At 50.7% G+C, this 13,331-nt stretch overlaps 6 protein-coding genes across 6 annotated transcripts; 3 read left to right on the forward strand and 3 right to left on the reverse strand.

The window, feature by feature from the left end:
* Positions 1 to 186: 186 nt before the first annotated feature.
* On the reverse strand, positions 187 to 2,994 carry C7974DRAFT_394345 (uncharacterized protein). The gene is made up of 3 exons (XM_046141875.1): positions 2,739 to 2,994; positions 2,337 to 2,690; positions 187 to 2,281 (listed from the first exon to the last, which is right to left on the reverse strand). Exons 1-3 carry the CDS (start codon positions 2,935 to 2,937, stop codon positions 663 to 665), a joined length of 2,172 nt encoding a protein of 723 aa, XP_045997144.1. The 5' UTR covers positions 2,938 to 2,994; the 3' UTR covers positions 187 to 662.
* Positions 2,995 to 3,246: 252 nt separating this feature from the next.
* C7974DRAFT_185418 (uncharacterized protein) lies at positions 3,247 to 5,172 on the reverse strand. The gene is made up of 4 exons (XM_046136468.1): positions 4,393 to 5,172; positions 4,210 to 4,297; positions 4,046 to 4,160; positions 3,247 to 4,000 (listed from the first exon to the last, which is right to left on the reverse strand). The coding sequence occupies exons 1-4, from the start codon at positions 4,851 to 4,853 to the stop codon at positions 3,348 to 3,350; spliced, it is 1,317 nt and encodes a 438-aa protein (XP_045997145.1). The 5' UTR covers positions 4,854 to 5,172; the 3' UTR covers positions 3,247 to 3,347.
* Positions 5,173 to 6,011: 839 nt separating this feature from the next.
* Positions 6,012 to 7,665, forward strand: C7974DRAFT_359110 (chaperonin 10-like protein). Its single transcript, XM_046139656.1, has 3 exons — positions 6,012 to 6,518; positions 6,569 to 7,545; positions 7,595 to 7,665. The coding sequence occupies exons 1-3, from the start codon at positions 6,299 to 6,301 to the stop codon at positions 7,622 to 7,624; spliced, it is 1,227 nt and encodes a 408-aa protein (XP_045997146.1). The 5' UTR covers positions 6,012 to 6,298; the 3' UTR covers positions 7,625 to 7,665.
* Positions 7,666 to 7,927: 262 nt separating this feature from the next.
* Positions 7,928 to 9,355, forward strand: C7974DRAFT_454097 (uncharacterized protein; the record flags this gene model as incomplete). The annotated part of the gene is made up of 1 exon (XM_046145899.1): positions 7,928 to 9,355. One exon carries the CDS (start codon positions 7,928 to 7,930, stop codon positions 9,353 to 9,355), a length of 1,428 nt encoding a protein of 475 aa, XP_045997147.1.
* A 549-nt stretch (positions 9,356 to 9,904) lies between these two features.
* On the forward strand, positions 9,905 to 11,654 carry C7974DRAFT_454100 (uncharacterized protein). The gene has a single exon (XM_046145900.1). It carries the CDS (start codon positions 10,220 to 10,222, stop codon positions 11,543 to 11,545), a length of 1,326 nt encoding a protein of 441 aa, XP_045997148.1. The 5' UTR covers positions 9,905 to 10,219; the 3' UTR covers positions 11,546 to 11,654.
* Positions 11,655 to 13,114, reverse strand: C7974DRAFT_185455 (uncharacterized protein). The gene has a single exon (XM_046136469.1). It carries the CDS (start codon positions 12,804 to 12,806, stop codon positions 11,763 to 11,765), a length of 1,044 nt encoding a protein of 347 aa, XP_045997149.1. The 5' UTR covers positions 12,807 to 13,114; the 3' UTR covers positions 11,655 to 11,762.
* Positions 13,115 to 13,331: the final 217 nt, after the last annotated feature.

Below are 13,331 nucleotides of genomic sequence, written 5' to 3' on the forward strand. Positions count from 1 at the left end.
CAAACTGGCGCAAGATAAACGCGGGGCAGCCGGCAACCAATCAGCATGCGGCGGGGTATGCACCGTCACTCTACACAGTGTCCAGAAGTAGCAAGCGACAGGGTCATTCTGTGGCAGTCCCGCTCCGAGGTAGACTCCAGTAACCGGTTACTGCTCACGTGGAGTCATGAAGGAATCGCGCCGCCACTCCAAACCTCATAACCGAGTTCGTGTGCCGGCCGGTCTTTTTCCTCCATAATCCCATCGATCCCGTGAATCGCGTCGACTTGGCTGCGATAATACACGACTACCGGTATTTGGCAAATGGGCGCTCTTCTGCGACCAATCATCGAACGAGAAGCCTGCATCGCTGACAAGCTGACACGCACTAGCTATGATACCTAGATGCACTCCCGACATACGCGCAACCTCTTCGAAGACGTAGCTAGTCATTTGACTGCTGAGATGACATACTTTGGGTCGAGGCAATTCGTTGAGTTACTATACGCTCCGCTATCTACAGCTCGGACTTCTCAATGCGGCACCCATGCTTGATTCAGACTCGCAAAACTCAGCTTCCAACCTGTATGTCGCAAAACCAGGCTGTAACCATGTCCCAATCATCGCGGTAATCGCGTGGAGACCTCAAAATACGCATGTTCGATCCCAAAAGCCAACTATGGTTACTCGAACGTCCTCTTCTTTGGCCTCTTCTCCCTCAGAGCCTCGGTCTCTTTGATCTCCTTCAAGACCCGAATATCCTTCAAAACTCGTAGGCGATCCTTCTTGAGGGCGGTGCTATAGCGGGCGAGGACGCTCTCATCGGGGTCTGTACCATTACCGGATTCGAGGCAGGGCTCGATATTAGCTTCTTTCAGCAAAGTGGGAACGTCGCTGAGCATTGATTTGTGACGCTTCTGTTCGCGACACCACTGAATGAGAGAGGTGAGGGGGCCTGCATCAGCTCCGGAAGGTAGATCCTTGAGACCAACCGCCAGACCCAGAAGAGGGTAATCTGCTAGTTCCCAAACGATATTCGACCAATGCTCTGCTGTATAGCAGGTCGCGGTATCAGCTGATAGTTCCAAACGAATTCGGTTACCATCGTCATCCCGGTCCCAGGAAAGGTACCCGTTCACCGTACCTGCGACGCACAGTGATCCCGCGGGTAGACTCCTCGTCATATTGACAAAATTGGCAACATCTGCTGAGCTCAACCCAGCACGGACAAGCCGTCTAGTAGCTCCTCGCCACTGATAGTGTGATGGAAAATAAGTTAGGAGCTCAACGATGGTGAACTCTACGCCCTTCAGCAACGTGATATCCACATGTACTGGAGTCGCTACACTCTTCAGAGGGCAAAAGTCCCTTCGAACTTGCTTCACCAGGTAATGCTCAGCTTCGGGATCTTTGTCTGCCATTGTCATAGACATGAGACTGGCGATGGGCTGTTTGATACTCCGTGACGTCAACGGGATTCCCGAACCTTGCCAGGACTTGCCAGGTGTTGCTTTAAATACAGACGTGGAGCTGGGATCCCATTCTTCTAGCCACCTCCATGCGTCTTCTAGATCGATGACATCGTCCGGATTGTCTCGTTGTTCGATGTAGTACGGCGTTGGCGGTGGTGTAGTTGAAGGAACGTCGACAGGAGACGTTGTCACGATCTCAAACGTGAAATCTCCTTCAACTTGGGCCCAGGGCAGTTTCCAGTCAACGCCTTCAAAGTTGAAGACCTCGCTGTCAGACCCATCACTAAGGATCGAAAGCATCGGAAGCAGCCCGAATTCTGGGTGTGCCTTGCCTCCGGGAATGTAGTCTTGCAGTCCACCTTGGTTGACCTCCTCGCTTGTAAGAGGGAGAGGGCCGATTGGGGTCAACTTGAATGCTTGTTGGTACGGATCAAACACAACAGGATATAGACCAGACCAGCATGCTCGGCGCCATCCCACAGGAAGGACCAAAGTGGGAACATATGACACGTCGGGGAGCCCGTTGTTGAGTGGCACATGATGCGCGTGGAAGGTCAACCGTGGATCGGCAGTTGGCCAAGGGTAGCAAGGATGCGTACTACCACCAGGAGGGTACTGTAACTGCCATTGCGTCGAAAGGTGGATAGGAAGTTCACCACTTGTTGAGAGAGGGACTTCAAAAGGTGAATCACTGATCTCAGCCTGCGTGAGATTCGGCGGCGATGCAATCGGCGACAGTACACTGCCGTTCTGCTTAACAGATTTGCTGGGCTTGCTCGGCTTGGTGGGCTTCGGGGTTTTCATGGACTTCGTGGTCTGGTCAAGTTTGTCTAACATTTTTAGATACATTAGTCAAGTCAAACAAGAAGCGAAAAGAATACTGACCCTGGTTTTTCATCTTGCTTTGGATCCGCGTGCTGCGCCGGGCTGAGGGAGGGCTAATAGGCGGCGCTTCCTCATCAAGCGAGTCTGTAATCTTGCTGGAGACGAGTGTCGAGTCAGAATGACATGTTATGGGCGAAAATGAGGGTCGGGTGTCATGTTTCTCTCCGGCCCAAATGTCGTCGACTGGCTCCGTTCTTTCATCATCGGAAGGTTGAGTCGTGGATTGCTGTGACGGGCGCTCAGTAAAATATGCCGGCGTGGTAGGAGACGGAAGGCCATGCCAGCTGGTTCTGATACGTTTAGATACGGGTGTCTTTGGATCAGGGATTTCCGATGATGCATGATCGAGGTGGTCTTCCGTTAATTAGCGAGTCTGACCAATGAACAATGAGGACAGCTTACCAAGCTCAAAGAACGTCGGAGATGCTCCATCTGGCGTGGTGGGCGTGCACTCAGCTGTCGAGATGTCCCTGATACCTGAAATACGCGCCTTCTGCGTTGGTGACGGTGTGCGATACAGGCGCTGCATAGCGGGCTGCCGATCTTGAGAGCCGTTGTTTGCTGAACTCTGGTGCTCCGGAGATGACTGTGGCCAGCTCATGCTAGATACGTATAAGTACCTCGTCCCGGGTGAAGGGATTGGTTTGGTGAGCGAGAGAGTGACGGTGAACAGCAGACGCGGAGAAAGCTTCGAACTTGGATCACGGCAAGTGGGGTAAAACGCAAGTCCCATTCACTCTCACCTGTGAGGTCCAGGTACGCCCGCGCATCGTGCCAAAGAGCAGGTGTTGTTAGATCGATTTGGCAAATGGATTGAAAAGAAACTGGAAGTGGAAGTTTCGTGTACACGAGCAATGCATGTGATGAGTAATACCACAAATAAGAAGAGCTCACAATAGGTTGAATTGGAGATAAGAGAAGCGGCGAGGTTCCGGAGATGGTTAGACGATATAATTCATGTTTTGATGACTTGGTCACTACGCGATTTACCAACGGCGCAAACGCGCAAAGTTAGTAGAAGACAGCAGGACCCTCTCCGTCGAAGAAGACCTCATCAAGTAGACTTAACAAGACCTTCTGGCCAACCCAAGACTCCTCAACAGCCGGGCGGATGCGCACAGGCGGAAGCACAAAGCCGAAGTCACCAGTATCAGGCAGCTCAATGGTGTAGGACCATTCAGCGCGACCTATAGCGTACACATGATCGACGCCAACACCGGTAGTGGGGTACAGTACAGCGCCGCTAGGTCCAAAGGTGTACGTTGTTGCGTTTGAGCTGTTGGCTGCAATCTCTTGGCTCATCAACGACGCAGCACGAGTCCACCTGCCGAGCTGCGGTGCGTAGAGGTACTCATCGTGGCCGAAGGGACAGAGAATGAGCTGGCTGTAGCTATGCCAGTCAATGTACAGCTTAATGCCTTGCTTGTCACGGACTTCGCGGAGGAAGTCGTCCAATGCAGCGTTCTCCGGCGCATCACGAGGGCGTACGCCACGGTAAACCTGCGAACACTCATTGTCGGATGCGCCACGCGTGTTGGCATCCCAGTTGTGTTCCCAGTTCCTGTTAATATCACGACCGTAGCAAGTCTGATTTGCGGCAGTAGCTGGGGGTGGCTGGCGGTTCTTGCGCCATAACCTGTCTGTTGTCTGAGTGTGCACAAAGCCTGCCTCGATCAGCGATGTCACAAGCGCACTTGTTAGACTCTTACCATCTGGGTTGACAATGGGGAAAATATAGAAGTCATAGTTGTTTAGGAAGGTCTGGGTAAGGTTGTCACCAGACTTGTAGCCGTCGATGAGCTGCTTGGTGATGTATTCGATAGTCTTCTCAGTCTTAGCGGTTGCTACTATCACAGAAGAGGGCAAACCTTACTGGAGCAACGATCCACTCTCTGGCGTGGACAGTGCCGTGCCAAAGAACAGCAGGCTTACCCGGACCATCGGCACCCCACATGTGAATTCTGCAACACTTTGTCAGTTCAACCCGAAGCAATCATTGAAAGTACATCATCATGGATGAGCCACGAGTCTTCGATACGCGATGGAGTTGGCTTACCCGTAGATGTCTCGGCCTTCGAAGGAAGTGCCCGAGCTTGTCCAGTTCGAGTTTTCGGGAAACGACTCTTGAAGCTCTTTGAAGTATTCGATATGGTCCTCGTAAGGATGGTAGCTGTCGAACCAATCGCCACTGGTGTTGTACTCCTGCCTCTTCCACGTAGACTTGACCTCTGCTTCAGCAGCAATCGAAGATCCAAGATCAGCATGTAACACGCGTGTGTCAAGGCCCAGTGCTTCGAATTTGGCGACTTCATGGCGTGGGATTGCAATATCGATGTGATCGGCAGCTGACTCCCATACATTGTGTGAGAGCCCCGCGAGTCTCTTCTGAATATCCTTTACATGCCGCCCGGTCTTGACATGATACACCTTCGTACCCTCGTACTGATTGACGGAAGGGCTACGGGTGGAAACACCCGCAGCAAGAGCGGCCAGAGCAAGGCTGAGAACAAACTTCATAACTGCAGCTCACGGACGAGGAGAGACGGTGTCAGGTAGTGCAAACAGCATGCTTTTATACCATGCCAACCCCAAGGCTTCGGGATGTGCTCATCATTGTTAGCATGCCCTTTCCCGCTCTATGCCAGAACAGGCTATCGTAGCAGGTACACTGCGTAGTAAGTGTGATGTTTGCTTCCATGATGTCGGATAGACATGGGATAGTACTGGAACGAAGTGATACAGCATGTCAACGTTGTCTTGACCTGCCGTATTGGATCTAGTGAGGCATGGCATTTCTTGTGTCTCCAAGGGTGCCGATGTTCAGAACGTCATCATCGCTAAGTGATGGCTCGTATCATTCGCTCGATAAAATCCTGGAGAAGTTATTCTTGTGACCAGCGGACGGGAAATCTGCAAAAGACAATGTTTATGACGATGTGCCTTGATTCTTGGAGCAAATGTTATCTTGATACTTGAGCGGGGGTAACAGGAGGCCTGATAAGCAGTGTTCGAAATCACCAAGCAACCTTAGCAACCCCAAGCCCTTGACAGTCGCAGTGAGGGGTGTTTGATGGCCTTATCGATTGCATGTTGTGGTAATACGAGGAGGTTGGGCTGCTTGGCGTCGGGACGGACAGTCGCTGTGTAGCACTGCGCTATTTGACGACAGCAATGGTAAATGCATTGCTCAGAATCCACCGTGCAGTAGTTCTCAAGATACCTAAAGTCCTTGTGAAATGTCGAGGGCGCGTGAACAGCGGATCCCCCGGAACGTGAGAGTTGGGGTACCGAGAGCTAGGCTCAATGCGATCAAGCGTGGGACAGGCGTGTGGCTCACGCGTTCCTACGCGACGCGTCACGACGAAATGCCTGGGCATCTTCTCGTCTGCTTTTACAGTGATATTTGCGTTTCTACGTTCGTGTCAGATGAGTTGCGCGTATTTGATTCGTCACAACCAAACGCGATTCCTCATGACGCTTAGCCTTCCAATTGACAACCTAGATGCAATAACAACCCGCAGGGTCGGGCCCGTGACAGCGTGCCATGATGCCTTCGAGGAGCAACAACTGATCTGTACAAATATCAGGGGACCGCGTTAACCAACTTTTCATGTGGATCCGGAGGCGTCTCCGACGGAGCACTCAGCTACCCCACACCATCATCATCTTTGGATAGCCGACTTGATTCCGGCAATATGGTCGCCCGCAGCGGAACGGAATCTGGGGCTTTGCGCAGACTGTAAGGTCCAGTAAAACTTTGCGGTTCACACAAGCAACATGCCCACACCAAAGTCGTGGGTGGTCTCGACCTCCCGAAACGCCACAAGATACTTTGAGCCATCAGCCACAATATAGTACAGACAGTCATAAGGGACGATGATCCGTCTGTTGAGGATATTCAGCACTTCGTATTATTCATTAGAGAACTACTCAAACAACCACTGAAATCATACCGCTGAATCATGGCAACTGTGTCTGCTACACAGGCGTACGAAGTGCGGGAGCCGAAGTCGAACACCCAGCATGTTGAGAACATCGGTGAGGATAGTCATAAGTTCCGCGACATTGAAACAGTAGCTTTGGTAGTCACAGAAGCAAAAGCAGATTTCAAGCTGCAGCCGATTATTCTCGATGAGATCAGAGACGACGAAGTTCTTGTGGAAATGAAATACAGTGGTATTTGTACGTTTCGAAACGCCTACATTGACCTCGTTGCTTACGATTGCCTGCAGGTCACACTGATATTGTTCTACAGCAAGGTCTGTTGCCGATGGTCGAATTCCCCGCAGTCTTCGGCCACGAAGGGGCAGGTTTCGTGAGGGGTATCGGTTCGAAAGTCAAGAATAAGTCACTCAGAGTTGGCGATGCGGTACTTCTATCGTTCAATACTTGCGGCACATGTAAGCCTTGTTCAAATGGGCACCCTGCCTTCTGCCACACGCATGCTGCAGTCAATCACAATGCTGTACGTCTCACAGATCGAAGCACACCAGCCAGGACAAAGGACGGCCAAAGCGTACGCAGCCAATATTTTGGACATTCATCGTTTTCAAAGATGAGCATTGTCAACGAGAAGTGCGTGGTAGCATGTGATTATCCTGACCAAATGAACATTTATGCGCCGATAGGCTGCGGCTTTCAAACTGGAGCCGGCACGGTGCTCAATGTGCTCAAACCTGGACGATACGACTCGCTCGTTGTTTTCGGTCTCGGAAGCGTAGGACTGACAGCTCTGATGGCAGCAAAATATATGGGCGTCGGGCAGATCATTGCTGTTGACATTGTGCAAGAGAAGTTGCAGATGGCAAAGGAACTCGGGGCAACGGACACAATCAACTCAAAGGAACAAAGCGACATTGTTGGAGCGATCAAGAAAGTCTCAAAATCAGGCGCCGGTGCTACGTTCGCCATCGATTGTACAGGCGTCCTCCGCGTCATCGAGGATATGGTGGCTTCTCTCGCGCCTCAAGGGACAGCTGCGGTGGTTGGTGTTCCACCACCTGATGCAAAAATCTCGATTGATCCTCTGATGTTTTTGTTGGACAACAAAAAACTGATTGGAGTCATCGAAGGCGATTCGAACCCGGCGGACTTCATCCCGCAGTTGATGGAGCTACATCAGAATGGCGCGTTCCCAATCGAGAAGCTTTGTCGCACATATCCAGTAGAGAAGCTAGAAGATGCGATACATGATCTGCATACTGGCAACGTAAGTACATCACAGTGAAGAAGTTGGCCTGCGCTGATAATCTCACTAGGTTATAAAACCTGTTATACAGTGGAGCTGAACCCTCCCTCATGTTCCTTGATCATCGAGACGTCCCTTAGGGCTAATTTCATGCAATGAACAAAGATCCTGCTTCATTGTTAAAACCGGGTAGGACTTGTGCATTGTAGACCTCCATTGTTCATTAGTACTGTTCAATCTAGGAGCTTTTCACCGTGTTCCCCAACTCATTTATGTGACCCCAAGAGTTGTTCCCATAGATACACACCACACACGAATCTTCTTGGTACTCAACCCTGACTCCTACATTAGTTTTTGGAAAGAATCCATTGTTACACGCGTCCGAGGACTGACAGCACTAGATATGTCACGTTCACGAAACAAGAGCCCTCTACCTACTCGTGAAGACATCGAGAACCTGTTTGAAACAGCACGTCAAGCATCGAAGAGACAGTACCAGCGCCATAAATTCGCATATCTGAGCCAGGCGCTTGGCAAGTTGTTCTCCAACTCCCTTCAATGGCTGCATGCTGATGTAGATCCGCGCACAGTTCTTCTCGAAACTCTACAAGATGAGCGAGCCATCTTAGATCAGCACAACCGCCTTCAAGCCAAGGCTCTCTTCGAGCGAGAAGAAGTTGATGCACTGTCTGAGGAACCTGTCAACTTCCCTCTTCGCCATCTGTGTCAGAACGTGAAGCTGCCTGTGGACTTCTTCCAGCCAATCTATCAGGTGGATGATCACACTGAGGTCAAGAAAGCAGCCCAGCGAGCTCGTTCAGCCGCAGTCGTTACTACTCCATCGACCACCCCACCGCACAACCCTGGTAAACTTTCCGACGCTCCAATGCCAGGGCTTCACTTTCCAGATGGAAATTTCACACTTGCAGAGATCGCAGCATTCCTACCTCAGTCCATCAAATGCTGGGATATGATCGACCGTATCATCTGGAACGGCGCTACGAGCAACGATCTCCAGAAGCTGATCAACAAATACCGCACTATGCCCTCTGGCGAGATAGATATCAATTCTGTCTACATGATGATGCGTGGACAGATGCGTAGGCGCACCGGGGCTGAACACAACTATCATCAATGGTCAAGTTGGGTTGTTGGCGATCAAGACAAGGTTCAGAAGCCAGATGACTTCAACCCAGACAGCATTAGTGTCACAGGGTTCCGTCGAGTGGCAGTTCCCAAGAATCGCCCTTACGTGAGTGCTGAACCGATTCTCTTTAGGAACCTTGCTCTTGGTGTCTCCGTCTTCCCCGAGGGTGAAGATGCTCTCGACTTGACCCGCTGCGTCGCGTGGTGCGTCGACCATCCAGAGGAGGACTATTACTACCCGACTGACTATCTTGCGGTCTTAAATCTTGCGGGTGGATCCGTAGCGCCTGATGCTGTTCATGCAGATGGCGCAGTCCTTACGCGACTTAGGTCTGGAACAGGTCGTACTCATCCTAGGCGACGTCGTACAACGGCCAACCGCAATCAGAATGGTAGCGGCCTTCCTCGAGATAACGGAGATGCTCAATCACGCAAGCGTAAGCGGGGTAACTCTTCTCAAGCGAAGCTTGATTCCACTGCTCGCAAGTCTCCACGTAAGCCTCTGCGTCTTTCCGAGGCCACTGATTCTGAAGGAGACACGGATGACGCGGCATATCAGGCGCCCAAGCGAGTGAAGAAGAACAAAGATGGCCCTCGCCGATCCACTCGCACAACACGCTCCGTCGACTATGACGAGGTTGATATGGATCTGGTCCTTGGCGACGATCACCTAGTCGGAAACTGAGCGAGATGTTGGAACGGGCTAATACCAGCAGCTTTAAGATGCTGAGGCAGGTAAAACTCGGTGGTGGTAAGAACAATGATGGAATGGACACTGATGGGTAGGGATTTCCGACGCCTTTCGAAGTACCCTGAACTCTACCAATGAATCAAGCAGGTCCCAAATGATCTCTTCATACTGAGTAGTCATGACGAAAGAATCGCTCCTTCACCCACATTCTGTTAAAATCAAGAGTGTTGCCCTCATTATCGATTGGGAACCGACTAGTTTCAAGTGTCTTCTGCTATGACTAGGTGAAGTCCTACATTTTAGAGACAAATATAACTATCTATGATTTGAATGAAACCATGCTTAGTCGGTAGTTTACTACTATAGTCTCAGTCTCAATACAATCTGCTGTTTTGTCATAGTCTGCCTAGTTATTGTAAATTTCTACTAATGATTGAATTGTTCAATCTTCTTTAACTGATTGGTAGTCTATAATTGATTCACGTGACTATATTGTGTTTCTACAGTTCCACTTTTCGTAACAGAGCCTTTTACAATGGCAGTATTACCGGTTATTGTTTCTAGCGTGCCAGCAGAATTCATTCTCCTTTACCTTCTAGATACTTAAACATCGTACAAGATGCCGTAAGACGCTAGCACACTGTTCAGTCTTAAGTTGACTTTCACTTTGATTGCGACGCTTTCACTCTGAGTTCAACATTGCTTTCACTGTGATGTACCCCTAGACATCTAAAGAAGGAGAGAGCTCTTCCCAGTACTCTCTGTGCCACCATCAACACCACCGTAGTTGCAACCTCACATTACCAAGTGAACTCCAAAAAACACAACAGGTCATTGCACTGCTGATACTAGAGCAGAATGTCTGCCGATGACGATGGTCTTGCTGATGACGCCTGGTATCACTCGGTCGAGAATTTGCACACTCCACATCGGATCACTTACCCCAGTGCTGGGGCCTTCCAACATCTACCACTTCGAAACACAATCGCCGGGATGCCAGAGCTTCCGCATCGTAGTGCACACACGGTGTTCCTTCGCGATCTGCCAGCACACTGCTACACGCTGCCCTTGACAACGCTGAACTTCACCATCGTCGAGATCCTCGTGTTCCTACCAAACTGGTTCAAGAATAGGGCGATCTGCGCACACCTAATGAACAACGATCTTAATGCCAACGTGCATTTCATGATCCTTGACGAACATCGTGAAAATCAGCTCACCAGCGAGCAGGAGCGGAACAAAGCTCGAAAGACGCTCACCGACGAGTATCGCAAGACGATGCGTACAATGGTCGAGGGGTGGACCAAAGTAAAGCACACGGCGTCGCCTGACTGGGATCCGACAACACTGTCGTTGGATGGATTCGAGCCAGACGACGTGCAACTCAATGGATATCGTCGGCTACCCTCCATTCCCCTCCGCGACCTGATGCTCGGAGTGAAAAAAATTCCGCAAGGTACCCATGCTGGCGACCTAACGCGTGCAATTCAATTTTCGCTGGGATCCCCACAGGACTACATGTTCCCGGACGATCTGGCAAGCATCTTGGACTTCATTGGTCGCACTCACATCACGATTGCGCATACTGATCGTCCTATTATCCGACACTATGTTGAGATGAAGTACTTGAAAGATGATGCGAAGAAGGTTGCTCCCACATACAATGTAGGCGCCCCTGTAAGCGCGCAGACCCAGTCGACTCAGAATGCATTCGGTGTGCTGATACAAGACAAATTACAGAACGAAGAGTATTTCGTGACGGTAGGACAGAAAATGGTAGCGCAGACGCCAATTCAGCCGGCCATTGAACACGGAGTACATCAGCTACCACTTGGAATCGAGATAAGCAAAACCGAACATCAAGCCATCGACCATCCAATGCATATTAGCCAGGTCGGTCGTTCAAGCGAAGAAATAGAGATGGAGGATCTACTGCTGGAACATCTGGATCACGGCGCTATCCAGTTGTCATCACTGTCAGAAAGCCCAGGTTATGCTCCCGGCCAACTTCTGCGTGAATGTATCGAAGGAGACTTGGCGTTTGATGGAACTCCGCTGGCACGAGCTGCTCGGTTCGCTCAGCGACCAGATCAACTCAATATAGATTGGCATATTGGCCAGACCCAGTGGCTTGTTTCGTTGCTGGATGCTGCTCGACTTGAAGGATCACCACAGGGGCTGTGATCATCCAATCTGCGGGTGCGATAGCGCGTCTTGGCAGCGATATGCAGCCAGCACCCTTCGTCTTTCGAAGTCCATGGAACCTTTAGCGTCCTGATTGTGATTTCAAGTCACTGGACTGTTGTGCTTGTTGGGTTTCCTGTTTGGTCATACTGTGGGGCGTTCGAATTCATTGCTGTGACTGGTGTTCCTGACGGATTGAAACATCCGAAGTGAACGTTTACAGCGAGTCAAGTTGACCATGAGCTTGTGGACCAGGCGGAAGTTTCATCACGACCGGCAGTATAACAATGTCGTACCGGTGCCCCAGGATCTCCCGAAAGTAAGTATGGTCGAAAGACTCCATTCTAATACGAACTTCATTGGCCCGCAGGGTCCAGGATCTGTGCTCTATACTCCCCTGATCTCTGATGTCTTGTCCAAGGAATCGTTTGAAGTAGTTGTGTAGAACGCGCTCGAAAAACAAGCCGTATGTGGTGTTCGTCATCGGAATTCCGTACATGAGCATAAGACTGATTAGGTCCTGCAAATATGGAACATAAATCCTATGCAAATCCATGGCGAGGGCATGGTCCATCTGAAGTCGCAATTGCAAAAGCATAGACTCGGTTTGCTGGTGAAGCCCCAACCCATAGAAGCGCTTCGTGAACAGTCCGAGCGCAGCAGGTGACAATTTCGCCAACGGTTGATGCCCAGCATCCTTCTGTTCAAAATTTGCTCGCCGGCAGTCTAATGTATCGTTCTCCCCCATGTCAATCAAGACCGTGCTCATGTCTTGTGCGACATCGCGAAGCCAAGTGTCCTTCATCGCCTGCGGTATCTCGTCACCTGGGGCCTCGAGGAAAAAATCTGTACAGACCACTGCATAAGTCAGGTTTGACCTCATGAGCCTCGAAAGCTCTGGGTACAGACAATGTAAGCCTTTCGTATTCGGCCCATATTCCACATTAAGAAGGGGTCGCAGTATGAGTAACTCGTCGTAATACAGCTCGGATCTAGCTGCAAGTCTCTCACGTAGTTGCTCGAGCATCCAGTCTTTCATTTTCCCCGATGTCTGGCCGCACTTCTCGAGTAGTTGTGGATCAACCCTCCCAAACGCGTCTTGGCCATCCTTGAGAAACTCCGCTATAGTCGATAAGTCCGGTATACTGCTAAGCCGTTGCGGGGTTAGCAGGGGCCGGTGTAAGAAGGCGGACTGCACATACGACTGCTGCTCGGTCTCGACTTTGATGCCCGGCCCTTCTTTTTGTGATGTTGGAAGCATGGTGTTATTGGCTCGGTGCTTGATGCCTGACAATCGGTTCGCTTGCCGAACACGAGTAAAGTGCTCGAGAACTTGTTCCACGCCTATCAGTGCAGTCTAGGCCACACCTTTCTAAAGATGTTTGGGTTCAAGATGGAAGAGAGCTGGAAGTCTCCTTCCGAGACGCTGCCAGGGCGCGATACTTAGATAACCGTAGTTGGGAAGATCCAAACGAACGTGATGCCTGCGCCCGTGGCTACATTAAACCCGGGACAAAAGATCCTGCGGTAAATCCGCGGATGTTACGCACACTGCAGAAGCGCTGACGGAGCGTCGTGCAGCGTCGCCAAGTCCCTTATGTTAACTCTGCGACAAGCCTGTGTGCACTTTGGTTTGCTGACAAAAGCCCCTTCTACGCATCCGTGTTGGTATATATACTGCTTCATCGGCGCTCCAAGAGATGCTTTCTGCGGACAGATTCCCAGAGCAGAAGACAAATAGCTCTCCACCCATGAGGTTAAGAGCCGGAATCTTTGGACCGCAGCC

The sequence above is a fragment of the Boeremia exigua genome (assembly GCF_020726555.1).
Source record: "Boeremia exigua strain MPI-SDFR-AT-0100 chromosome Unknown C7974scaffold_6, whole genome shotgun sequence".
NCBI lineage: Eukaryota > Fungi > Ascomycota > Dothideomycetes > Pleosporales > Didymellaceae > Boeremia > Boeremia exigua.

What these genes read in the sequence shown, in the direction of transcription:
- C7974DRAFT_359110 (XM_046139656.1), top strand. Translation starts at nt 6,299, where the DNA reads ATGGCAACTGTGTCTGCTACACAGGCGTACGAAGTGCGGGAGCCGAAG. An exon ending in AATGAAATACAGTGGTATTT is followed by an intron (nt 6,519 to 6,568) that starts GTACGTTTCGAA and finishes GATTGCCTGCAG; the next exon opens with GTCACACTGATATTGTTCTA. An exon ending in ATGATCTGCATACTGGCAAC is followed by an intron (nt 7,546 to 7,594) that starts GTAAGTACATCA and finishes TAATCTCACTAG; the next exon opens with GTTATAAAACCTGTTATACA.
- C7974DRAFT_185418 (XM_046136468.1), bottom strand. Translation starts at nt 4,853, where the DNA reads ATGAAGTTTGTTCTCAGCCTTGCTCTGGCCGCTCTTGCTGCGGGTGTT. An exon ending in GAAGGCCGAGACATCTACGG is followed by an intron (nt 4,298 to 4,392) that starts GTAAGCCAACTC and finishes AAAGTGTTGCAG; the next exon opens with AATTCACATGTGGGGTGCCG. An exon ending in GAGAGTGGATCGTTGCTCCA is followed by an intron (nt 4,161 to 4,209) that starts GTAAGGTTTGCC and finishes AAGACTGAGAAG; the next exon opens with ACTATCGAATACATCACCAA.
- C7974DRAFT_454100 (XM_046145900.1), top strand. Translation starts at nt 10,220, where the DNA reads ATGTCTGCCGATGACGATGGTCTTGCTGATGACGCCTGGTATCACTCG.
- C7974DRAFT_394345 (XM_046141875.1), bottom strand. Translation starts at nt 2,937, where the DNA reads ATGAGCTGGCCACAGTCATCTCCGGAGCACCAGAGTTCAGCAAACAAC. An exon ending in TCCGACGTTCTTTGAGCTTG is followed by an intron (nt 2,691 to 2,738) that starts GTAAGCTGTCCT and finishes AATTAACGGAAG; the next exon opens with ACCACCTCGATCATGCATCA. An exon ending in AAGCAAGATGAAAAACCAGG is followed by an intron (nt 2,282 to 2,336) that starts GTCAGTATTCTT and finishes TAAAAATGTTAG; the next exon opens with ACAAACTTGACCAGACCACG.
- C7974DRAFT_185455 (XM_046136469.1), bottom strand. Translation starts at nt 12,806, where the DNA reads ATGCTTCCAACATCACAAAAAGAAGGGCCGGGCATCAAAGTCGAGACC.